Source organism: Vidua chalybeata, chromosome 4 (genome assembly GCF_026979565.1).
Source record: "Vidua chalybeata isolate OUT-0048 chromosome 4, bVidCha1 merged haplotype, whole genome shotgun sequence".
In the NCBI taxonomy this organism is placed as follows: domain Eukaryota; kingdom Metazoa; phylum Chordata; class Aves; order Passeriformes; family Viduidae; genus Vidua; species Vidua chalybeata.
This window is the reverse complement of record NC_071533.1, coordinates 12890318-12917280: the sequence shown is the minus strand read 5'-3', so window position 1 is coordinate 12917280 and position 26963 is coordinate 12890318. Positions and strand designations below refer to the sequence as shown.

The following is a 26963-nucleotide window of genomic DNA, read 5'->3' as shown; positions in this document are numbered from 1 at the left end:
CACTTCAAATTTATTTTCAGCCAAGGGAAATAACCACATTCATTTAGTTAGCGATTGGTTCTATTGCTAAAACTGACAGAAATCTTACTCTCTTTTCCTAAGCTCCTCTTATTTTAGAAGATGAGGTTATGGCCCAGCAGCAACATGAATGTCACAGGTTGTCTGGGATCCCAGGAATACAGCAATGGTCACTTCAGCTTATTCATTGCCACAACAAAGCTTCTATGCTTCATGTGACACAAGGTAATGCCTGATGGCTGAGTGAATAATCCTATATATTCACAGTACACCTCATACTGTGCTGCATGTGACAGGTACGTATGATTCTTCCTTTGCTGCTTGTGTGAAGCAGAAAGACAGAGTAAATCCATTCATTCTTTTCAGACAAAAGAATGAATAAAGAGTCCTACCAAGGCAGATTAACTCAATCTTTTTACCCAGGATGTCTTAAAAGAAGATCTGTACTCAATAAGATGTGGGCTTTTTAACTCTAGAAGACTGTTGCGATATGAATGCTCCATTTATTTAATATAAAAACTGTTTCTTACTCTATCTTCCTGCATGGAGGCAATAAAGTGCCATTCAAAATCCAGTTGTTTTTTATTCAGAGGTCTTTTTGCATTCTGTGGAATACAGACAAAACTTCACATGCTCACAGTAAGCACAACGTACAGGTAAGTGCTAATCCCTGAGTTCAGAAAACATATATAAGAACAAATGTTAATTAGAAAAAGGATTAAAATATAAGACAGTAATTACTCTCACAACTGTTGCATAGTTCGATATGGCTCGGAAACACCATTAACAAAGGAATGGTGCCTAAGTGAGCAGTCCACCTTTGCGAGTAAGACTAGCTGTCAATAGTGGCAGCTACACCCATTGCTGGCAATTGAATATTCATCAAGGGAGACCAAGGAAAACTCCAGCCAACACCTAAAAAAAACTTTTAGGAAGGTGGAAACAACGCTGGCATTGGGCAAGGATAAAAACAACAGACCAGCGAATCCTCAGACCCCATACCACACTGAGTGCACACTTCACCCAATGCCTATCTGCAGGGCTGCATTTCCAGTGACCATGGCACTCAGCTGCCAAGAGAAAAGGCAAAGAAACACAGCTGAAAAGGTTTACAGAGCAGGAGACAAACAGGTAAAATTCCACCTGAGGATAAAGTGGAGACCAGCGTCAGCTCTGGATATTGTGATGCTCAAGATGGAAAGAGAGAGAAATAGTAGACTAAAGCCTTAACATTAATAAAATGCATTGGCAATAAACTGATGCTGCAGTCTTCTCATTTTTCCAGGCTGAATTCAGCTCAGATTAAGTCTGAGGTGGAATGTGCCTTGCATTAGCCAAAAACTAAGCATTTTATTGTTTGGTTTGGGTTTTTTTTTCCCCCATGTTATCTTCTGAGTCATAGAAGAACACTAAATTATTTGGCTAGATTGTAACTTAGAGCACAAAATAAATTTACATGGATAATACCCATAAGGAATAGGTCATATGCTCCTAATGGAGCACAGTCAGAGCCAAAACTTTTAGTGCGTTTTACTACAAGCTTCAGCATAATCAAGACACAGAGGTTTTGTTCTCACAAATTTTGGCCTGGTGCCTTTAAAGATAAAGTATGTGAGTGGAAACCCCTTCTTCTGTTCATCTGTAAGATGTACTTATTGCAATTGTGACATTACTACATTTAACTTAAGAAGCAAGGTATGAAGACTGCAGACCACTGTAAACAGCAAACATCCAGCAAATATGTTCCAAAATTCCTGATCAAACTGCTGAAATACCAGACTGAAACAAGTGCCTGGAAATGAATTGTTACTGACAGAAATTTTGCTTTTCACCACTCAAGTTTTTATCAGATGGGTGATTCTAAATTACAAGAGTAGTGTTTCTCATCTCTGAAAGCAAAGCTGAAAGGTGAGCTCCAAGAGCATTTGTGTGAGTGGGCACAAAATTAAAGCAAATTTTCGTTTGATAAAATTTTATATTCTTTGTAGAAACACATAATTCAATTTAGTGAAAAAGAGACAGAAGCAGCCAAGTCTCCATGATCATGTACTTTCCCTTGAATAAAGTAAATTAACAAAAAATACACAACAAACCCACCACAAACATAACCTGGATTTGATTCAGTTTTGGTTTGGGTAAATCACTCCTTCCCTAAGTTTTCTAGCATTACCATCCAGAATGAAGAATATGGAAGAAAACAATCTATAACAGCACCTGGAATGGGGTCCTCTTTCACAGGGCGGTCACGATAAATAGGAAAACAAAACATGCATTTCAGTGGTGTTAAGCATGAAAACACCCCACTGAAGTTTTGTGACTGTATAACTATAGAGTTCAGTTTTTAAAAATAAATTGCTCTCGATGTGAGGAGTTGGCAACAATTGCACTGAGTCTCTCGCTTTGCTGACACACCCTGGCAGGCTCGGAGGACTGCTGGGTGCTTGTCCTGCTGCGCTGCCACAGCCCCAGTGCCACTGAAACACAAGTCCTGTCAAAGCCATCTCTTGAGCAGATGCTGGGGAAGGCAAGGCACCATTTATTTGAATATTTAGAATAGAAAGTTAACATATCAATGCAAATATGTTTGATATATTAACTTTTTTTCTAAGTCCTAGTGGTAAAACAGAAGCCAGGACTGATGGATCAGTACATGCTCACAATTCATCATCTACTTAAGGACATACAAATTATGCTTCCAAGATTCATCTTCTGCTGTCTAGACTAGCACTACCAGATACATCTGAGGAAGCTCCCCTGTGTCTGTGAAAAGTAGCAATAAGAAAGAAATATACCTATGGGAAATAAGTGAAACTACCAGTGTCATGAACCTTGTGGCCAAGATGCAAGTGAAGCTGCAGAGCAACCAACAACGATGTATTATGATTTGTAAAATGTAGCTTTATGCTGCCTTTTGCTTTTTAAAATCCTTCCTACTCAGTTCCTTTTTACTTTTGTTGCCAATCAGACTTCTCCACTTGATGAAGTTAAGTCCTAAATCTTTACATTTTGGTCATGCAATAAAGATGAAGGAAGGCCTGCATGCCCTATTTTAAGATAGTCCTTTTACTCTCTTACTCTCTTAAAACTCTTTGAAGAAGACTTTATGACAGCATTTCTTTCAATGCTTAAGCCTTGAGAACAAGATTAGGTATTTGTGCTCTCTGATAAAAAGTGTTAGCAAAGGATTTGTTACATCGTTGGTTCGTCTCACAAGCTCTGCTCGCAGCAGATGCTGACCCCTGCAGTCATAAATGCAACCCAGCAACAGAAGAGTGATTCGAGCTCCTTTTTAACGAGACAGAGGAAAGCATCATTTCACTGCATGTTGCAGGCTGGACAATCAGTGGAGGTGTACCTTCATCACTCTTCAGGTACATAATCTAGCCTTGAAATTAAAGTATCTTTTTTACTAATCTACCACCCTAGTTACTCCAGCCAGTGATGACTGTTAATGTTCCGCAGCTCCACAAACTGGGTCTATTTAATCCTCACACAGCTCCTGGTTTATCTGTAAGGACTCTGAGAGACGGACACAAACACTTACCCACAATCCATTTTACACCCATTAAGGAGTGCATGAAGGAGCAAGTGCAGCTTGATTACAAGTCACCTCTGTATTTTATTTCAACAGTGAAACTTGGCAGGTCGTGGGGGAACTGCTCGAGTTTACAGCCACAAGCGGGCAAACACTGGAGACGCTGAAGAGCTAAATCACTCCACCTCCTCCTTGCATCCTGGATGTCTGCCGTACCGAAAACAACTTCGGGAGCACTCCCCTGGTACAAAAGGAGCCAGCAAGACGCTTATTATTATAGAATATATAATTATTATTCTATAATATTATTATAGAATAAATAATAAACAAATAGAAACTAATAAAAATAAAAATCCTTTCCCCAGCCTAAACCAATTCCAATTCCAAGCCAGGTGGGGTAACGTGATCTAGGGGGTGTGTCCGTGCCCCTGGCAGCGGGGTTCACGGCCACATGAGCTCCAGACAAACGCCCCAAACTCCGCGACCCTGGGACAGCCCGGCCTGACGCGCCCCTCACAGCGCACGCGCCTTAACGGCTGTCCGGGCTCGCCCCGCCCCGCCCCGCGCACGCGCGGCAGCTCCTCCTCCCGGCCCGGCCGCGAGGGCCGCGCGCGCGCGCCGCTGCGTGACGCGCTTGCGTCAGACGCAGCCTCGAGCCGGGGCGGGGCGGGGCCGGGGGGTAACGGCGCGACTTTTCAAAATGTCGGCGGGGGGGGCGCGGAGCGGCCGCCCCCGGGCCCGGGAGCGAGCGGCGCTGTGCCGGGGCGGGCGGCCCAGGGCGCCCTAATGGGCAACCGCGCCCCAGGCTCTCGGCGTGACCGGTAGCGGGACCCGAGGGAGAACGGCCGGCGCCATGGCGACCTGCATCGGCGAGAGGATAGAGGTGCGGCGCGCAGCCCCTCCCGTCGCGGCCGCGGGGCGCGGAGGGGCCGGGCGCGGGCTCGTCCCGCTCCCGGGGGGTGTTCGTGGGAGCGCGATTCCTCCCGCGCCTTCGCCCCGTCCCCACGTGTTTGCGGAGAGCGGCGGCTCCGCGGCCGCTGCCATGGCAGCTGGGGCGGGTGTATCCCGCGTCCCGGGAGCCGCGGCGGGAGATGCGGCGGGAAGGCGGTCCGGCCGCGCCGCCCCGGGCAGCGCCAGCGCCACTGCGGTGCCGGCAGGAGGATGCGGCGGGGGTGGCTGTGCGGCCCTGCCGGGCCCCGCCGCCGGGCCCCGGAGAGCTCCGTCCAGGTACCCCCGGGCCGCTTCGGGGTTTGCCCGGATCTCGGGCGTGCGTGGGCTCCCCACCGCTGGTGGGAGAGTCCGCATCGGGAGAGCCGCTGCGGAGCCTGAATGACAAAGCCCCAGGCTAACGAGGCTGGTTTGTTCGTCTTGCAGGATTTCAAGGTGGGGAACCTCCTGGGGAAGGGCTCCTTCGCAGGGGTCTACAGAGCAGTATCCCTGAAAACCGGCCTGGAAGTGGCCATCAAAATGGTAAGGCAGCCGGCCGAGGAACTATCCGTTTCCCTAGAGACCAAATACAAAGTTGCAACAGGTTGAGGTTATGCAGTTGGGCACTGGTGTTTGGGTTGAATGTTTGTAAATAACGGACATTAAGATTGCAACTCGATCCTGAAAGATGCACCACGACCAAACAGACTTAGTAACTAATAGAAATGCTTTTTAGTGTTGACTATATTTAGCCTATCTACGTAACAAAATGAGATTTAGGTTTCTCTGCTGAAGTATTTCAGAGAAAATATTAGTAAGTATTAGTATTGATAATGTTAACGCTTGACTGCTTTCAGTTGTGGTGTTCCTCCAGTTATGTATTACACTTGTTCATTAAAAGAATATATTAAGTCAAACTATGTGAAAACTTGCATTTGCTTAAAAATTGTCAGGCAAACATGCACTGAACATCTAAGTTATGCTGTGATCCACTTACAGATAGACAAAAAAGCCATGCACAAAGTTGGAATGGTACAGAGAGTTCAGAATGAGGTGAAAATACATTGTCAGCTGAAGCATCCATCTATACTTGAGGTAAGAATTGTGAGGTTTGTAAAGAGGGCATGTACATACAGCAAGTACTATGACTTGCTGCATAGTCTACAAAATGGAATTTCATTTTTTCTTTGGTTTTTTTTCCAGCTTTATAACTATTTTGAAGATAGCAACTACGTGTACTTGATACTTGAGATATGTCACAATGGTGAAATGAGCAGATACATAAAGAACAGAAAGAAACCCTTTTCAGAAGATGAAGGTGAGATTTTTTTTGGTCTGTGGAGCCCTCTGCATTAATGGTTTTAGCTCACTCAATAAATATTGAATTCTAGAGGAAGAGTGTTTAAAACTTGCCATCACAGTTTCTATACCTTAAAATCTTGTGGTAGGTGATAATCTAGAGATTGATTATTACTGTCCCCACTTGCATATATATATATATATATATGTATGTATGTATGTATGTATGTATATATGTGTATATATATATTCACTTGCATTTTTATATATATTTGTTTCTGTTTGTGCTATTTGGAGTATAAAAAGATGGTGATCTTAGAGGGCAGAGACAGAGAGAAAGTAGAGCTTACCTTTGTATTTAAAATTCTGTTGAAATGTCTGGGTCAAGACTGGGAAGAGGAAAGAAGAACAGGAAAATTGTCGACTTCTGCCTTTACTGCTTCCAGACTCACCTCACTGCTCACCTCTTGCTCAGTTCTTCCAGTTTGCCTGCTTCTCTATCAGTTTCTAATTTAATTCCATGATAGTGCTATAGATAGGGAATTTTTGGGACCAATGCCACAGGACTGGATTAATGGGGTATTGTTATAAAGGCATCATTAGTTTAACTTGTATCTGTTTCCAAAAGTGATGAGCAGTTTAGCTTTAATTCTTAAAAACCTAACTTTAGAAAGTTTGGGCCAATTGAAAATACTTCCAGTCCTGTTTCCTGTGTTAGATAAGTTTTCATGAACTTAGATCAAAGTTGTGCCATTTTGCTTACAGTAGAAATCAGAAACTTAATTCCAGTTTCACTATTCTGACACCTAAACAGCCATGTAAGAAAAAATAGAAGCAAGACAAGTAACAGACTTGAAGCTGAGTTATCTTCACAGCTATGATTTCAAATATAAGATGCAACATCTGGTTTTGTTTTGACAGCACGACACTTCTTGCACCAGATTATCACAGGTATGCTGTACCTCCATTCCCACGGAATATTGCACCGGGACCTCACCCTCTCCAATATCTTACTCACCAGTAACATGAATGTCAAGATTGCTGATTTTGGGTTGGCGACTCAGCTGAAGATGCCTCATGAGAAGCATTACACCATGTGTGGGACTCCGAATTACATTTCTCCGGAGATAGCCACGAGGAGCCCACACGGGCTGGAGTCTGACGTGTGGTCTCTGGGCTGTATGTTTTACACTCTTCTCATTGGCAAGCCACCTTTTGACACGGACACAGTCAGGAACACGCTGAATAAAGTGGTGCTGGCAGACTATGAAATGCCAGCCTTCTTGTCGAGAGAGGCGCAGGACCTCATTCACAGGTTACTGCGCAAAAACCCCGCAGATCGCTTGAGTCTTTCCTCAGTCTTGGATCACCCTTTTATGTCCAGGGGTAGCTCTGCACGGAACAGAGATATGGGAACCTCAGAAGATTCTATGGACAGTGGAAATGCCACCATCTCTACAACCTTCATGGGCTCTTCCAGCATCAGTACCAGTGGTAGCTTGAAGGAAAAGAAGAAGCTGTTAGTTGGACAGCCACTCCCAAATAAAATCACTTTTTTTCCTGCAAACAAGAATTCCAGTAATAATTCATTGGGAGAGGAAAGTGGTTCTTTCCGACAGTGGGGAATTCAGGGAAAGGAAGGTGGAGTAAATGGCAGGGGAAGAACCACACAGCCTGCTGAGGAGAGGCCACATTCCCGCTACCTCCGAAGAGCCCACTCCTCAGACAGGTCTGGCACATCCCACAGCCAGACTCAAGGCATATCCAACATCATGGATCGATGTCACTCTTTGGAAGTGCTTTCCAAGCCTAAAATAGGAACAAGGGAGAACACAGAATACTTTTCACCTGCCAACAGCTATACTGATATAGGAGAAATATTTAAGAAGACTTCTAGTACTTCTGGCTCTTTTGAAGAGCAGATATCTCCACCTGTAAAAGATCAACCACAGTAAGAATCAGTTTTTTATTCAGATGAAATTTAGAGCTCCTTTATTGTCTTCTTTCCACTTCAGAAAGTTGATTATTTCTTTCCCCACAGTAATTGTAGAGAGCCTTACTAATTGTTCTTTGTAAAAGAGACTGATGAGGGGAGAAGGCATTCAAAGTGCAATTATCAACATTTTTACTTGCTGATCTCTTGAGGTGATTTTTTCTTATGCTTAGAGAGGATAAAACAAAAATTTAGTAAGGATTAGGCAATAGATTATAAAGATGGTGTGCCAGAAGGAAAGTGCCAATCATAGATAATTGTCTGAAATTGAGTCCTGTATTTATCTGTAACTTCTTTGTGAAAATCCTGGCTTCTTTCTATAGACTTTCCATGAGCACAGTATCAAAAGAATAATTTTCTGATTTAATATAAGGACTTCCATATCTTAATTCCTGCATTTCTTGCCACATTAAGAACTGGTATAATTTCCTGTTTTCTCTTTGCAAATCAATTCAAGGAAAAGACAAACAAGCACTTTTCCCTGAAAAAAAAAGTAAATGGAGTAAGAAGTTTTTTCTTGACTGTTCTCAGGTGTTTGACATAAGCGAAGTTCAGTGGGCATGTGCATTCTTTCTAGTTTGAGAAATGTTTCATAAATCGAAAATTTATACAAATGCTACTGTAATGCTTGCTTTTGTTCCCCATGACTTCACAAAGCCATGCTGAATGTAAACATGAAACAATATTAATGTGAGTATGGGGATTAACTTAATGGTTACAACTTTTTTTTTATATAATTGATTATAGGAAAGCCTCTTACACCTGTAGTTAGCTTGCACAGCAATCTTAAATGCAAGTCCTAAGACTTGAATTAGATGCTTTATATTCTTTGGGTTTGGGGTGGTTTTGGTGATACATGAGCCCTTGCCAATGGTGAAGTAGTCATCATCACTACAAGGAAGTGCACATAGGTTTAGGCTATGGAGATAAAAAACCTCACAGGAGCTTAGTGTGAAATTACAACAGATCAGTGACTCTGCAGTAACTGGTTTTGTGTGTATTCTTTATCCTTCAACATATGGATTATATCTTGAGTTCACTTATGGCTATATATATGTCATCATCTAAAAAGCTGGTAAAAAATCCTTTTAATTTTTGGGTTTGATTGTATTTTATACAAACTCAAATAATTTTGGGTGGTAGGATTGACATCTTTCAGCTGCATGTTTTTTATGCTGCGTGACATACACAGGGATCCAGGGTCTCATGTCATCACTGGGTCTTCTCCAAGGCTGTGAATTAAGAGCTAGATATAAGAACAGCTACTGCTGGCAGCATTATCATAACTTTTCCTTCAATTTGGAAACTATTTCATTTTCTTAGTCTTTACCCCATGAAAAAGAAGCATGTTCTAGAGCTACAAAATGCCACCTGCATTTCCTAAATGTTCTAAGTGTTGTGGTTTCTGCAGCTGTAGCATTTTAACTTTTGTTGTGCAAGTGTCTTTGATGCAATCTTGATAATGTGTGTAACTTTTATTTTGTAGCTCAAATTATCTGTGCCCAGTGAAACCCCAGGTTGGTTTGTTAGAGCAGAAGTCCCAGGCTGAGACAATGCAGCAGTGGCTTGGAAGCATGCAAACAAATGGTGTGTTACTCATCACTTTTGTATTTTTGCAGTCAAGTTAGAGACTTGTAATAGTTTCAGTGGGATTTTCTATTCTTCTTTTATTTCTTTGTACATTGAATTTGATTACATAGTTTCCTAAAACAAGCTTATTATTTCCTAGTACTATTTTAGCAAAAAAAACCCCAAAACAAAGAGGAAACCAGAATTTTAGACCCTGATATAATTACTCAGTTGTGTAAATATGTCAGAGTAAATATATGACAAAATATTTGCAGGTGAGTTGAAAGCCCTGTTAATTTAGTTGTGCAATTACAACTAAATAAGAGAAGATGGGACCTCAGTGAATGAGAAAGATAATAAGGCTGCAGAAGGATAGGTGGAGGAAAGGACAAAGACACAGAAGGGAAGGTGTTCTTTGTTCTGCATCATATGACATTGTTTGCAAGTAAAGTAATTTAATCATAAGAATAAACCATAAATCCATTCTGGCCTTCTTTGGTTTGATATTACTGGACTCCTTCCCTTCCTATCTACAGGGAATTGGAATCAGAGAACATATGGTCTGAATAATCCTATTTAATTTTTGGTCCCTTCTCAACTGTTCAGCCACACAGCAGAAGGAGCACAATAGTGATGTGGGTGAGGTGAAAGTTGATCAAGAGCTTAAATATCAAAACTAGAAAAGGAGTTATAGGAAGGTTAAACATAAAAACAGGTGTTTAAAAGAAATAAATACAAGGATTTTAAAAAGAAAACAAGGGATTCGGAGTATGCATTTCAGATTTTGAGTACTAAAACCTCTGGTAGATGGTATAACACTAGATAAACTGGAACTTTTATGGAATTTGCTACTAGTGGTTAACTGAATGGTAAATAAGCTGTTTTTCAACAGATTAAACTAATTCTTGTGTAAGAATCTATTTGAAGTCTTACTATTTTGTTTATAAATTATTCTTAAAAATTATGTGATGTATGAAAACTGAAGGCCATCATAACTGAAATGTAGGAACAGCTTATTTTAAGTAGCACTGGAATTTTGCTAGCATTGGTATTGATGGTTCTAAAAATCATGATGATTTGGATTGAGGATTAAAGAAATCCCATTCTTCCCTTAAATAAGCCTTCTAAGACAATCCCTTGAAAAGCTTTTAAAGCTATACTAGAATTTTTTCCATCTGGCTATGACTCTTTGAATCTGCAACGTCCCTTTGTGGTGCTTTCAGATCCTCTGGGACCACCTGCAGACCTGACTGGCAAGAGTAACACACAGGGGGGTTTTCGGTACCACCTGGATGTGCAGCAGGATGCACCAAGGAATGCATGGAACACCTTGAAAGATATAAGGAATCACGGTGCATCTGGTGACTGTCCACAGTCTTTAAACCAGAGAAACCCAAAGCAATGCATCCCTGGAGTTCTCTGCAAAAATGATAAAATTCAGCCTGGCCTTTGGCTGAACTCCAGAATGACATGTGGCCTTTGGTCGACTCCAGAGCAAAACCAAACTTGTGGCCAAGAACCATCAGCACACCAGAAAGCTACACTGCGAAGTGTTGTGTCACCTCTCACTGCTCACAGGCTGAAACCCATCAGGCAAAAAACCAAAAATGCAGTGGTAAGTATCAGTTCTAAAAATGGGAACAATGGAAGTGCTTAATATGGTGACTGTCTCTTAAAAATCATTTGGTAAAATAGAAATACATGTTTTTAGGAAACTCATTCTAGAATAGTTTAATTTAAAATCATAGTAGTAAGATGCATCTTAGCTTTTTTATAGAGAATAATTAAAGCATAATAGAGCAGACCTGTCTGTGTTTGATTTGTCACTTAAGAAGCCTCAACCTTAGTTAACCAGGCTGATACCCTTCAGTCATCTTGAAGTGCTCTGCTTTAAAAAAATAACACTAATAAGAAAAGCAACTGTAAGAAGCAGTTATCAATTTCAAGTGCATTTATTAAAGCATTTGTGGAAAAAAAAAGAAAACAACCTTTTGCAGAAAGTAAAGGTCTTTTTGTTTAACTTCATATTTAATATATTTTAGGTGAGCATTCTAGATACTGGGGAAGTATGCATGGAGTTTCTGAAAGAACACCACTCACAGGAACTTGTGAAAGAAGTTCTCAGAATATCTTGTGATGGAAATGTGGTGAGTATATTTTTGATTTCTTCACTGTTTCATGAAGTGCTTGGAGTTCATTCAGAGCTGTTTTTTTCTTTTTAAGTGATTATTCCTTTTGAAATCCACTGTTTATATATGCACAGCTGTAAACTCTGCCCCTCCATAATAAAGCCATATACATATAGGGAGAAAGCAATTATTTCAGAATAAAAATTGGACTTGACTTTTGGAATAGGTGAAGTATTGGTGAAAGTGTGCTGCTGTTAAATAATTGCTTAGAGGAATAGAGCTTTCCTGGTAAATCATAGTAATTAATTAAAATGTGAGGTATTTCCATACCTGTTAAAAGTGCAGAGTGCTGTAGTAAGTTGTAACTACACACAATTTTTGTTCCCTTCTTGTAGATTGCAGTTTATCATCCAAATGAAGGAAGAGGTTTCCTTCTTGATGACAGACCTCCTCCTCCTCCTGAAGGCATCTGCACATATAATTTTGACAACTTGCCAGGTAACTTGAAATTTACTTAAAAATTACAACGATTAATGTGATATTTTAAGTGAATCTTGCGACTTTATAGCTTTGATCTATTACTTTTCAGATAACTGTGAAGTAAAACTCCTTTCAGAATTAGATTCAAACTACAGTTTAACTGGAAAATGTTTTGAAACTTCACAAGGAAGTGTAACCCACGGGTTTTGATTCCTTTTATATGAAAGCTTTAAGGAGTCTCCCCTTTACAATGTAGTGTACTAAAATTAAAACTCTTGTAATCTTTTCCTCATTCATACCAGGAGCTGTTGGTGGAAATAAGTCAGTTTCTCTGAACATGCCTGTCAAGTACTTAAATACTACTCACAACTTTCAGCTATCAAATACATAATTTAAATTACTTCTCTTCAAGCTGGTGCACAGTGTTCAATCTGCTAAATTCTAAATTTTTTTAAATTTTCGTTTTTAGAAAAGTACTGGAAAAAATACCAGTATGCAGCTAAGTTTGTGCAGTTGGTGAGAACAAAAACCCCCAAAGTGACCTTTTATACAAGATATGCCAAGTGCATGTTGATGGAAAATTCACCCCCTGCAGATGTTGAAATTTGTTTCTATGATGGTATGTATTCATTTTTGCAGTTATTCAAATAGCTAAATCATTATTTTAGGGCTGCACTAAAATATTACCTAACACTAAACAACCACCACTCCATTTGGAAGAAAACAGGGCACTATAAGCAGTTTTTTGGACACCCTGCCTTTATTTTAGCACTTGTAGATTAGTTGATTCTTTAATTCCTTACTGATATTTTCTTTAGGAAGTACATGTTGCAGAAGTGTTTTTTGAATTATACTTTGGTTTTATTCATGAGCTTTTCTTTACATCTACCTTTGATAGTTAACCTGCTTACTAAGAGGCATGTCCCTGCTCCAAGCCTTCCATGGTTTAATTGTTACTTTATACAGCTCACACTGAAAGTGTTCACATTTTCTTGCAGGAGCAAAGATCCATAAGACAGCTGGTATAACTCGTGTGATTGAAAAGTCAGGGAAATCCTTCACTTTGAAAGGAGAAAGCGAAGCAGGGTTGAAGAAGGAAATCCAGGCTTATATGGATCATGCAAATGAGGTAAGGTGTTTTACACAGACCTTTTCCAAGCAAGTTCCTGAAAATTCAGCTTTCCTTTCACAAATATGCTTCTTGTGTTGCTTTCCATATCTTTCATTACTCTATTAAGGAGGGAGGATGGTGTTTTCTGGAAGAGCAAATATCAGAGTAGAGATAATGGTTACAATCCCTCACAAGCAAGACTGAGGGGAAATTCTTACTAGTGTGTAAAGCAGGTTTGCCTGTCTGGTGCAAGGATTAAACACAACAGATGAAGCTGCTTTATACAACTTGAAAAATTCAGTACCGTTGAAATTTCCTTGGGTGGGCTTACTTGCCACACTAAATGTGTATGAAATAGTTATGCAACTCTCAATTTAAAACTTTAATAAACTCCTCATTTCAGGGACATCGTATATGCCTTGCACTGGAATGTGCTGTTTTGGAAGAAGAGAAAAGGAGTGGAAGTGCTCCATTTTTTCCAATAATTGTTGGAAGGTAATATCTTTCAGTTCAAAACACTGGTGTATTTGGATATTTATGTACTTACTGAATATTTATTGAATACTTATGTATTTGAACTGAAAAACAGTTCTGCAGAAGACTCCTGCCATCAGGTGCTTTGGACAGTCCATGGTAAAATGAAGGAAGAGTTATGTCTCCTCACTTGTTTCTTTAATCCCTTTTGGACAGACCTTTTCCCCATTATTTTTCCAGAAAACCTGGTAATACTGAATCGCCACAGGATGTAGCACCTCCACTGTTGGACAAGATGAACTATTCAAAAGAAGTTGTGGCACTGGATAGAAATCAAGCTGCCAGTTCTACTCCAGTTCAGACTCCAAACTCTGCTCCTGTAAGTACAGAAGGAAGTACCGTGGAGAGCAGTCTCCCATATTGCTGTTTTACTTGAATTAATGGAATTACATCTGTATGGGCATAGGCTTTTATTAGCCATTTGTGAGCATACTGACTAGAAATGTTAGCTTTGATTTCAACTAACTTTTGATATCTGGATTTAAGAGCATCTGAAAAATCAGAATACTCTGAAACTTTACCACAAATGCCTCCTGGGAGCAGAGTTTGAAAATTGCTTACTTGTGTTAGACAGCGCAGTCTTTAGTTTGAGAGCTCTGATGTACCCTCAGTGCTGTATAACAAATGGTGTTACAAAGGGTATTGGCACTTGTTGTTGTTCTGAAATAATCAAGTGTTAGTGTGCATATAAAAAAAGGGTGAGAATGTATGTGTAGCCAGTAAGGCTTTGTGAGCAATTTCATCTGGTTTGTTTAAAAGCCCACCAAGCTTTGGTTCCTCATAAAACTTCCTCAGCTGACTGAATTATACTGGGGTCTTGGCACACTGAGTTTATATTGTGAGCTTTGTTGAATATACATCAATCTACATTTGTAGGATCTGCATCTGTTTGGTGGTGTAGTTCGTGTCCCTAGTACAGAATCTGGCCATTTCCACCTGACTAAGATGAACTGACAACAAAAAAGTTGTGTCCCTGTGGGGCTTTTATACTGTAATGCTGTTAAATGAAGCATAGAGGGTAAATCTGTTTGTATACATGAACAGGTGGCAACTGACCACTACAGCTCATCGGGAGGATTAATGCCAAGGCAGTTAATTCTGTGCATCTCTGGGTTTTAGGTGGTGCCCTGTGAAAAGCCTACGTTTCTGACTAACACTGTTGAAAAGACCTGCTCCTCTGTTCATCAAATGGAATGCAGTCCAAATTCAGCCCAACTTGTCAAATCTGTTTTTGTGAAAAATGTTGGTTGGGCTTCTCAGGTGAGAAATTTAATAAAGGAGGCATGTCTATTCTTTTTCCTACTAATAAGTCATTAACTTTAAACTTGATTTGTGAGGAATCATTTGGTTGTGCACTACAGCTTAAGTCGAAAATTTGTATGCGGAAAGATATTTTTAAATAAGTATCTTAGATAAAAACCATGGTGAACTTCATAAGTAGAAGAAACCAAAATAATAGTTCATTATCTCAGTTACCACAGTTTTCCTGTGGCTGTTATTGCCAGTTTCAATGTCCTTTGTAATTTAAATTTGACTCTAGTAAAAAACTGAAACTGTTTTAACTTCTCTGTTCACCAATGAAAAGGTGTCATGACAAAGTTTTTAATAGCTACATACCAGATCTGTACAAGAGAAATGTCTTCCTCTACAGCAGGAAAAGCTGTTTTCTTGCAAAGCCATCTTCCCTCCGCTTTTCTGTTGGATAAGCTTTAGGTTTAAAACATTGTTCTTGGCTATCCAGATAAAGTAAGCTTCCTGTCCTAACAGAAGAAGTTCTCTTGATATATATCAAGTTTAAATTGTGTATAGCTGTGAACTCTCACAAATGGGCCTCTTTTTAGAGTTTGGCCCTTCATAAAATTTCTTTAGGAGTGGTTAAGCTAAAGGTAATTCTTTATTTATCTGACAATGACAAGGATAACTAAAGCCAAGCATCTGAAACCTGAGGAAGTCAGCATGAGCCTACTTCCTCCAAAGTAATATCCATGCAATCTTTATCTTTAAAAGACTGACCAAAATATGTAAGTCCCTTCAGCAATTTTGAAAAGCTTTCAGCTTCCATTATTAGGAAAGATCTAGGTTTGTAATTTTGTATTTTTATATGCTCAAACCACAATGTAACTTCTCATCAGCTGACCAGTGGAGCAGTATGGGTTCAGTTCAATGATGGATCCCAGCTGGTAGCCCAAGCAGGTGTCTCTTCCATCACTTACACATCTCCAGATGGCCAGACAACCAGGTGAGTCTGTTCCTGCCATATCCAGGTAACTCAATACAAGGCTGTTGTACATCAGATAACTTCATAGCTGCTACTGACTTTGGTTTGTAAATTTTAAACCTTAGCATTGCCATCGCTGCACATTTGGTTAACTTATGTAAGCTTATTAAATAAAGAGAAGCACCCATAGCCAGCTGATAACAAATAAATATTAATTTGTTATCTGGATAAAAAATGACTAAAACAAGCTGGGAATGCATCTACTTGGGTCTCCAGAGTACAGACGCCATTCATGTGTAGTATTAAAAACAGGGAGGTTGAGGACAGTAGTGTTTTGAAATAACTATATTGTAATGAAATAAAACAGATTATTTAAGCATCTCAATCCTTCTGTGCTGCTTTGCCACTCTAGGTATGGAGAAGATGATAAGTTGCCAGAATACATCAAAGAGAAGCTGCACTGTCTGTCTTCTATTCTTGTAATGTTTACCAATCCAGCTGGTCCTCACTGATTAAAGAAAACCGCGTGTCATGGCACAAGAGCTTAATAAACTCACTCACTGACTTCCCAGTAAAGTGACTGATCTTACTCAGCTTACACAGAGATTCTTCCAAAATCTGATAAAAAGTTAGGAAGGGGAGGGTTACTCTCTTTATGTGTAGCAAATTGTGTGTGAAGTATCATACAAAACATACTTTTCATTAAAGTGATGGATAAACTTGCTCAAGCAAAACTTTGAGGAACTTAGTTCTTGACCATGTTAAGTCTTTGGAAATAATCTGAATCTTGTTGTATTTTTTTTCTTACTCCACTGCTCATTCAGTGCCAACAATCAAGGAAAATGCATCTGTGCTGTTCAAGTATTTGTATTTGTAAATAACTTATATTTTTATGTCTTACAAGTAATATATGTAAATATGTATATGTTTTATAAGTCTGTTTTTATTTTTTGTAGCAGCAGCTTAAAACTTCCCTGCACAACCATGTTATACAAAAAAAAAAATAAATGCAGTGGTAATTGTCTGGATCTATTTATTTGTTTCATGGTCAAGTAGTGGTTAAAGGAGAAGAGTTAATAACTTCACATGGTTTTACCTTGTTTTGCACATTGAGTAATACTTACAGCAACTGAAGTAGCATTAACAGTACCTTTTCTCCTAAGCATTTGGCTTCAAGTGTGCTAACACTCCTGACGGTGCTTGTATCTGTACTTAAATACTCTATGACTTCCTTATTAGGCAGGAAAAGATCTTAAATGGAGTGGAATCCAAAATCATGTTGGAGGGGGGAGGATGAAGAGTTTCAGAGGAGCTGGTGCTGGCTGTGTGCAAGCACAGCTCAGCTGAACTGATTCAAGTCAGTTCTCCTTGTTCAGCTGCTGTTTAAAAGACTGAACTTAGGTTGCTTTGTCATGTCCAAGTCAAGGAAATAGCTTGCAAATAAAGAATTTGGCACTAGGAACATCAAGAACAATATATAAGTAGCACTTACTATGAATTAGCTTATAGAAGTTCAGTCCTTCACAAAATTTTGTGATTCTTTACTAGGAAAGCCCGTGAGAATAAAACTTCTGTATCCCCTTCAGTCAGTATTGGAAAAATCATCTTTTACTTCAGTAGTCTCTTAGTGTTTGAACAATTGAGTACATAGGAATAATAATTACATTTATTAAATTCAAATAGTAGTGACATTAGACAGCAGCCACAACCTCATATTAGAGTTACTCCAGAGGTTTTTTTCCCCCATTAGCATTAAAACAGCTAAACAAACCCGTACAGATGAGCTTAGGCCCCATTATGAAGGAAAATTAGTCTCACTTTTTAAAATAAAGCCTGAATTACTAAAACAGTGTAAATTTCTGTTTCTTGTACCCTAATATCAGAAAAAACAGAAATCTGCAAATAACAGTGAACACCGAGGAGCCAGTTTTCTTCCATTTCATTAACCACCACTGCTCAGCACAGTGCATTCATTCTCACCAAGCACAAAAGTGTAAACTATTGTGCTTAGACTTTTTTTCTTGTAGTTAAGAAAAGCTGCAGGTTATCCTTCTTGCTACAAAAAGGCATTCAGCAAAACAGTAGAAGGAAAATTGCACATTTGGTTCACCACAGTTCAAGTAACAGCTGCTGAAACTGATTTTCAATGGCTCTTGATCAATCAAAGACCCAAATCCCACATCAACTTCCTGTGTGGAGGGCACCTAGCTTCCTCTATGTTTCTGTCTCCTGTCATTTGGAATCCTGGAGGAGATGTAACAGGTTCCAGAACCAGATGTCTGTATTAACCAGTGCTTACAAGCCAACAAACCCAACATCAGAAGGTTTGCTCAAGTACTGGTGTCTCCATACAAAGTGCATGCAGCTCAACTAATCTTGTAGTTACAAAAGAGTACTAATCCTGATTCACAGAATCAAGATAATATTTCTTTTACTTCTTTCTGGAAAGGATGCACATAACTTGTGACCTTCACAGCTGCACTCAGTGCATAGGTACATCATATAAACTGTACACACTTCAAATGTGCCATGGTATCGCTCTGACCCATCACATTCCTTCCTCTGCTGCCAGAAAATCAGGACACAGAAGCCAACTGCAGCAGGGGTAACCAGGTATTGGGGTATGACCAAGTTAAATGTTCTGTCAACATGTAAGTACAGGTGTACAGTTGTTAGCACACAGCCAACAAGGTCAGTGGTTAGGTACTCCTCATTCAAAAGCAGTAATAAACTAAGCATTACTTCTGCTTGGTTTTACTGTTTGGTTTTTTTTTTTTTTTAATACTTATTTAACAATTCTCTTCCTGCATCCTCCCATATCTGACAGAAAATGCAATTAGTCTCTTGTATACTATCTCCAAGAGTAGGAGAGAGACTACAACTACTCCACAGATCAAGCTGAATGCCCAGCGTGGCCCCAGGTGAGTGTAGATTTGGCTCACAAAAACAGGCCCAAGGATCCGTGCTCCACTTCCAGAGGCAGTCAACCATCCCATGTAGACACCCTACAGCAGATCAAAAGCTTATGTAAGTGACAAAGGCATTATTTAGCTTGCCATTAATTCCAACCCATTAGCCTAACTAGAAAATTTAGAAGTATTTAAACAACCACTTATCTTTCTTAACTCATTAAAACACTGATTACTTTGTTTCCAAGAGTACTGCTCAGCCTCTCCAAGCTTTAATTCCAAGGCTCCACTCATAGGTACTCTACTGCTTTCTAACAAAACGTGTTCTGGCTCAAAGCATTAAGTCTCTTTCACCAAAATATAAAGGAAAAAAAATGGGCAAAAGGGGAATAAATTTTTTTGTTAAGCAATAATGTAAGTTTGCTATAGTGTTTCACTACTAAAAATTGCCCATACTGGGGGCATAGTAACATTTGTAGTCTTTATACATTAAACTTAGTAGGAGACATTATTCCATGCTCATATTCCAAATATGTAATTGGTAGTTACAAAAAGAACTCTGCCAGAACAGTCATGAAATTTTCGTATTGTAAGATTTGCATAAATAGCACAAGCCTTGCTTTCAACTAGTTCCCCTAGTGACTTGCCTTGGATTTTGAAAAAGATTGGAGCTCCTGCAAAGTTCTGCCCTGCTTAAAACACACTTATTTGGCTGATGACAAAAGGAATTTTAACTAGACCCCTCATTCTAATATAGAGAGTGTGAGTCTTGCAGAGCAAATGAAATAAACCAATTAGGGATGGTGCTTACCTGAGGCTTTGGTCCTAGGACTTTTGAGTATAAAGTGTAGGACATGACATTACAAACAGGATAGCCCAAGCCTATGAGCACATCAGAGCTGATGTACTGGGCCAGGTAGATCATGGGAGTATTCAGGCACCAGGACTGTGTGACAGGGCAGCCCACGGGTTCTGCTGTGTGGTTGGATGGCAGCTGCAGCTCTGGCAAACTCCAGAAAGGTGCTAACATTTCACTGGGGGCTGTTCTGGGAATGGAGTTGTTCTTTATTTCTGTAAAAATAAGTTATTCATATCATTTAGAACAAAAGTGCAATGAAAGGCTTTCAAAAGAACACTACAAAGGTGGTCTAGTAAAGACTTGAACTATACCTTGCCACTGGATATTTGGTAGTTTCTTCCCCCAAGGCAGTAAGATAAAGAATCCAACCAAGACAATCACTAAGCCTGCATGGAGTATGGCACGCTCACCAGTCCTACCGAACAATGAAATTGCAGTTAAATGTATCACTTAATTAATGTAAAATTTAGGTGGCTGCTAATGATATAGCCCATTAGTTTGTGGAAATCATATCTGACCAAAAAAAACACCAGCAAGAAAAGTTACAAAATCACAATAACTTAAAACCAGCTTTTCTTGTGATTCAAGAGTAAAAGACAGTCAAATAAGAGGGGGTCATTTTAACAGAATAAACAACCACCACAACATCAAGTCTGTGCCAAAACTGGAAGTATTTAATTGTCATAGTAAACCCAGACTCATTACCAAGAAAAAGACTTGAGTAAGAGATTTGGCCTTCCCATAAAGCTTTTCAAATTTAGCCAACATAAAAAACAAAATCCCAAAAACTTACTTTTTTGATAGTGTTTTAACCACCATGAAAACAATAACTGATTCAATGCCAATCATGCTAAGGATTATTCCATTATAAAAAACAGCCTCTTTCCTGGTCCAGGAATACATATCCATTGTCAGTGGAGTAGCTATACTGAAATGACAGAACAAAAATACACTAATCATAAAAAGCTTCTTCCATACATTAGTGTCCATACATACATCATCCCAAACATCAATGCACTACACCAGCCATACTCTGAAGCATCATGAATCTATTTCTGATAGTTCTGACAGAAAAGAAGATGGAGTGAAAACCAGCCCAAGTTAAGCTTTTTTTTTGAATACTTAAAAAGTTGAGGATATGGATTTGCCTCCATTCAAAAGCTTCTACATTAATGTTTTCTATACCACAAACTGTACATATCTTTAGTTATTGCTGACCTTTAATTCATTACCTTAGTTATTACTGATCTTTGATACATTATCAGTACACATCAGCTTGATTGCCTATGGTTTTGGACTTCTACCTAGGAAGTTAGGAAGACGAGTGGAACAGAAAAGCCTTTACATGCACCCCCACTCTAATTACTCTACATGTCTGAATATTTTGAGAGAAAATAGACAAACTTACGTTTCAAAGACAGCAAACACAAACAGGATGACAAAGAAGAGAACGTTGAGTGCTACCACAGCAATGTGGTCAATGCTTCCTTCTGTGTTCTGATCCAGAACATCACTTCCTGCAGCAACACAAAAGAATTACCTGAACTGCACACTGAGCTTTTTCTTATACTATCACGAATTACAAACAGCAATGATTGCTTTAGTCTTCCAAATATTTAGCATGCAAGGTGGTGGGCAGCTTGGCAGTTATACTTTGACACTCAAATTATAAAGTTTTTACATCAAAATGGAGTTGTTGAAATTTCAATTCTGCTGTCAATTAGAGAAAATTATTTCCAAACTGGTTACATGGTCTGTTTTCCCAATGAGTCCTGAGTGACAGCAAAATAAGCAAACTTCTTGAAACATCTGAACAATGGAAACCAAAACATTCTCTTCAAAGGTCAAAATTACACAGCAGAATTCTCAGGGTAAAAATATTGAAGGATCCATACAATTGTTTTTTCCTTCTTTGCTACCAGACAGCACTATGGGCACAACATGACAAATGAAGCAATTTCTGGACCAGCTAGGGAGAGATGTAGCCTATTTTCCACATCAACTACTCAGTGCATCAAATTTTAGAATACTTCCAAATGCTTCTATGTAATAAGAGAGTACTTCAAAATTATAATCACACAGTAAGTTTTCAAGGAAATACTAGTACCTTCTCCATCAGAATTGATACTTTTGTACTGCCGTCCCGTGTCATCCACTCGATGCTCCCTAGAAATTTAGAACTATTTGCATTAATACACATATTTACTTGATCTACTATTGAGTCAAGTTTCTATTAAAATAATTGTAAATGGTATCATCTATAGGATAATTATATGCAGCTCCATTAAATATCATCTACAAAGCTGACACCTGACTGCAGTGAACTAATTTCCTTTCAAGAAAGAAAATATTCTAGTGGGAGAATATCATATATCCATATGCATCTGCATCAGTGGGATAATGAATAAAAATGCCCCCTGAGAATCTTAAAGGAAAGACACAGACAATAAGATCCCTACAGACAAGTCAACCTTATTTCTCCTTAAAGAAAAAACATGGGCAGCAACTACCAACACTAAAATTATATCAAGCCTAATAGTCTAATATCTTTAACTTTTAAAATCAGTTTACATTCTAAGCATAACATCACCAAGATTCATTTATGAGTATCAGAAAAATACCTGTATTAAAGAAGGTAGAAACACTCAAAAATTAGTAACAACTTATAGTTTTAGCAGGTTTATTACTCCTCCTACTGAGCAGTGTATTATTTGCTACAAGTCACCCACAAAAACAAGGTAAGGTATTTATAAGGTTTTTTTAACTCGATTACCTGAATATGGCAAAGATGAGAATAATATTAATAACTCCTAAGAGAGCTCCAAATAAAACTGGTGCTGTGTACATGTTCAGCTGAAGACAAAGGAATTTCCACGTAACACCTTCTTCTCCAATAAGTGTAAAACATGTCTGAAAAACTTAAAAACATCATTGTACTGTGAAAATCTTGAGAATCATTAAGAAAACATTAGAACACATATGAATAGTTGTTCTAACTGCCAAGGAAAATTTAAGTATTACACCTGTCCAACCTTTTATATTTTGAGAATCCTATTCTAGGTAAACAAAATGGATACCAGTAGGATCTCAGCTAGGCAGGAAAGTACATGATTACATAAAATAAACAGTATAAACAGCATCATGACACTTATAGAATTGAATTCTGAGTGTACCAATGGTTAATTTTCTTAGCAGACAGACAATTTACTCTTTTTCCCTCTTGCTCCTAGTGGAAAATCTTGGTGCTGGGACTGGATTATCCCTTGTGCTAAGGGCAAACTGGAGAGGAAAGATGCAGTAGGGGGAGGTTTAAATTAAATTTTAAATTGGTGCAGAGCAATTGGACAAGAATGTTTCATTTATATTGACTTACAGAAGTACAGATTAGTGGATCCCATTTATTCACTTGTGATATCACTGACAAACTATGCCTTAAAATCCCCCGCATACAGCTGCTGAGAATTCCTATTTCCAATGCCCAATTTCAACCTAAGAAGAGAAGTGAGGAAAGAAGATTTGCTTCACCTGGTCCTAATATGAAGCCAACTGCTTGGCAGGCACTGGTATTGGCCATGGCACTCGTTCTTTCCGTCAGAGAAGTGGCACCCGCAATATACGATCGAACTACAGCCACATTTCCTTTAAAAATCCCAAAACCAAGCAAATGTTCATGTAAATATCAAGTTCATATTGTTAAACTGTTGAGTGACATTTATTTTAGGGGTTTATTTCTTATTTTGCAAGATAACAAAGCCAGAACTCCCTCCAGTATTTTTACACAATTGCACAATTTTGTTACAAACCACTGTGGGCCAACCCTTTGCTTTGTTAAGTATTAAGTTCTCATTCACATAATGGTAAATCTGGTATTAAAACTTAACATTAACAATCTTACATGAGACACAGAATGTAATAATTTTCAGAAATATAAGTCCTGCTGTGTTTACCTGCTCCAAACCCCACGAGAGCACGGGCAGTCAGCATGTAGTACTTGTTGTGGGAATGGGGCACGTGGACGTAGGCATAGAGACAATTAGCAGCTACTGAAATAGCAGTGGAAATGACCAGAGGTTCTCTCCTGGGCCTGTAGTTGGACCACAGGCCAAAGAGGGGAGAGGCAACCATTTGGCCAATGCTATATGAAGCTATAATCCAGCCCAAGAAACTCGCATCTGCTGTCAGATCAATCTGCAGGAACACATGAGTCAGATCTGTGGGTAAAGCACTGGAGTGTTTTATATTATCAACAACACCCTTTTAGAATTAGTACCTGGGACACCAAGGACCTGTACTGTCATGCTTTCTCTGACATGGGTAATAAACCCTGGCTCACTCTCTCCAGCAATGCACCAAACCAATAAAATCTGCTTTGCTTCCAAGCCTGGAAGCTCACTTGCAACAAACTCCAGGAGTTTTTGTACAGCACTGCTGATGTTCTGGGCTAGAGACAGAACTCAGCAGCATAGCAGGCATCTTCCTTGCCAGGAGCAAGGAGTCACTTCCACTGCCTCTGCACATGCCTGAATCTGTCCTGATTTACAAGGCTGGCAGTGCATTTTCTTGTCTTCTGCAAGAGTTCAGCATCAGCCTCACTTTCAATGACACCTCTAGGTCCCTGCCCAGGTTATACTCTTCCAAATTTGCATTTGAAACTGCCTTCTATGGTTCCAGGGGCACTAATAAGATCTAAGAGGTGAAAAACCCCCAATTAAACTAAAATCACTATGCAGTAACAATGGCTGTCCCCTGTTAGAAATACCAAGATCTATGTGCAACAATGTGACATTTACAAAGCAACTTCTACCTTTACCTTCAGTTTCCTCTTTTTTTTTTTTTTTTTTTTTTTGTTTTGTTCAAAACGCAGACAAGTCTTGTCGACTATGTTTTAATAACAAGACTTCTATTGATTTGCTGCCCACGAAATCATGATATCAGAAAACCAAACATTTCAGGATTATGATGTACCTTTATCAATTCAGGAAAAAACCTGACAGCTTTTGCAAGAAATAATAAAAGCTGTCTAAGTGGATGGCAGAATAAAAGTCTCTTAAAGCCACACACCTCCCTCTACTTTTTCTTTTCCTAAATAAAATGCCAGGTTTTTTATTACCTAATTTCTGAGCAGGAGTTTTCTGTTCTTAATAATTTAAAAAACACCCCATATTTACAAACCTTTTGGAGATATGGCCACACAGACATAATTACAATTGAGAATCCTGTAACACAGTAAAAAATGAAGTTATTTTATTTGCCATTTTTGTCAGTAATTTTCTTTCCTGAAACAGTTATTACAAGTTCATTCTTTTGCTTCTAAATGTATTATAGTATAAACCTGTGCATTTCCTGCTTTTTTTAAGGAGTGGTAATTCCTCCTATCAGGAGGAACTATTTTCAAAAGACCATTTTGTAGGTGCATACACACTAAACAAAAAAACTCCTATGTTATCCTCCCAATAGAAAGAAAACAAGGTCCCCAAAGTAAAAATAATTTCTTGATATACTGACATATCTGTATTGATTAGTCAAAGAGATTTTAATTAATCAAAGAAAAAAAAAAAGAGTTACTGAAGTATCCTATCAAATTCAAGATAATTTCTAGGCCCACAGAAAATCATCACAGGTCAAAAATCAACAGCATTCTTGTTTCTGTTGGGGAATTATTTAGGAATAAAATTTCAATTTGTCCTGCAATGGAGATGCAAAGTCCAGTAGGATAAAACAAGTTTTGGTACATGTTTTGAAATAGACAGCATGCATTCCCATAAAGATCTTACCTCTTAAGAACTCCATGTTATTACTGTTTTCATTCCCTAGAAGTTTCACTCCGGATGATAAAAGTGCAACCTTTGTTTTGTTCTATACCCTTTCCTTGCCACTACCTTTTGCCACTACCAAAGTATTAGGGAGTCATAACCCACAGACTTATATAATCCATCACTTTGTGTAAAACCAGTTTTATTACTTATCTCACCAGATGTAACTTTCTGCTTGATTTGCTAGATTCATACATTCTCTTTTGAGGAATCAAACAATGCACCTTTTTTGAGGTTAGAACAGTAGCATTAAAGAAGCTCTGTAGTTGGAATTCAGAAAGCCCTGTCATTTTCAAACCAAAGTATATTAATTAAACATTGAATTCCACATGCATTTACTCACCTACACTACTGAGAAACATTGTCAGGTACATGATCCAGATGGATCGCCACCTGCTCTTATAATGCTCCTGTGATTCCACAACATCCCTGGTTTTAAAACAAAAAGCAAGAGGGAGAAAGAAATTATTATCAGATCCTCTTCTAGTTGCTCCCACATGACACTGAAAACATTTTTGCACCAACCTCTCAATACAGTTGTGTAACTTGCTAAGCAGGAGTGGATTTCCGCTCAGCAAAGACCATAAAGAGTTTATTTTTCACTGGAAAAATACTAGATTGACAAATCAAACAAAATAACAGAAATGCTATCACACACCAAATGTCACACAGAGAGATCTTGATCTAGGGAGGTCTTAAATTCTGCAAACTCTTTGTATAGACACTTTGGAGCATCACAGATCATACAAAAGCTTTAAACCCCTCACAGCTGTAACCTTAAAAGAACCTCAAGCGTGAACAACTCTTGATTTGACTAAAAGCTACAGCCAGTCTGTTTTTATGATGAGAAAAGGAACAACATACAACGTAAAAGTTGTGTGTAAAAGATACTGCTGTAGTTTGCAAGGGCTGAAAAAAAAATTAAAATAGAAGTTACCAACTAAGTTACAAAGTAATATCTATTCAGATGATGCAGACTCAGATGCCCAAACACAGTTTACAAACGCTGTTTATGCAAGTCGTACCTAGACTTAGGCATATCTGCGATTTTAAGTTCAAAACATTCGTTTTGCTGTCAGAAGGGGGAAAAAAGCCTCAAGCTACGAACAGCTGCCCACACATGAAAGCTGCTGTTAAACACCCAGACTTCTGCCCCACATTAATCCTATTTGGCGTTTTTTAGGAACTTCCCAAGCGAGTGGCTTTGTGTTTTCCTGCAGAGGGAAGCGGCCCCCGGCCCGCTCCCGCAGCCGGGCCCGGGACGGTCCGACACACGGGCTCCGGAGCGCTGCGGACAGCGGCTCGGGCGGGACCCCCGGCCGGGCAGCGCCGCCGGGCTCGGGCTCCCCGTGAGGGGCGGGGAAGGACCCGGCACCCACGGGCGGCTCCTGGGCTCACCCGCGGCGGCGGCGCCCCACCTCCTGGCGCCGCCTCACCGCGGAACCAGCCCCTACCTGCTCTCCTCCTCCTCGTCCTCATCCGCCGGGGCCCCTGCGGACCCCAGCAGGGGCTCCCGCCCTTCGGGACGCGCCTCCGGAGCGGAGCCCGCGGCCGCCATGGCCCCGCAGC

At 39.5% G+C, this 26963-nt stretch overlaps 2 protein-coding genes across 3 annotated transcripts; one reads left to right on the top strand and one right to left on the bottom strand.

The window, feature by feature from the left end:
* The first annotated feature begins 4273 nt into the window (after window positions 1-4273).
* PLK4 (polo like kinase 4) lies at window positions 4274-16389 on the top strand. 2 transcript variants are annotated; one of them, XM_053940669.1, is made up of 16 exons: window positions 4274-4436; window positions 4928-5023; window positions 5480-5575; window positions 5684-5798; window positions 6701-7730; window positions 9259-9359; window positions 10565-10956; window positions 11384-11488; window positions 11866-11968; window positions 12420-12569; window positions 12949-13079; window positions 13465-13556; window positions 13776-13914; window positions 14715-14855; window positions 15728-15834; window positions 16226-16389. In XM_053940669.1, exons 1-16 carry the CDS (start codon window positions 4407-4409, stop codon window positions 16323-16325), a joined length of 2928 nt encoding a protein of 975 aa, XP_053796644.1. In that variant the 5' UTR covers window positions 4274-4406; the 3' UTR covers window positions 16326-16389. The 2 variants fall into 2 exon arrangements, with proteins under 2 accessions (XP_053796644.1, XP_053796643.1); XM_053940668.1 differs by lacking the exon at window positions 4274-4436 and adding an exon at window positions 4542-4780.
* Window positions 16390-17394: 1005 nt separating this feature from the next.
* MFSD8 (major facilitator superfamily domain containing 8) lies at window positions 17395-26963 on the bottom strand. Its single transcript, XM_053940670.1, has 12 exons — window positions 26849-26963; window positions 25738-25823; window positions 24754-24797; window positions 23529-23769; window positions 23107-23220; window positions 22355-22499; window positions 21689-21747; window positions 20990-21098; window positions 20375-20509; window positions 19893-19996; window positions 19534-19793; window positions 17395-18818 (listed from the first exon to the last, which is right to left on the bottom strand). Exons 1-12 carry the CDS (start codon window positions 26950-26952, stop codon window positions 18603-18605), a joined length of 1617 nt encoding a protein of 538 aa, XP_053796645.1. The 5' UTR covers window positions 26953-26963; the 3' UTR covers window positions 17395-18602.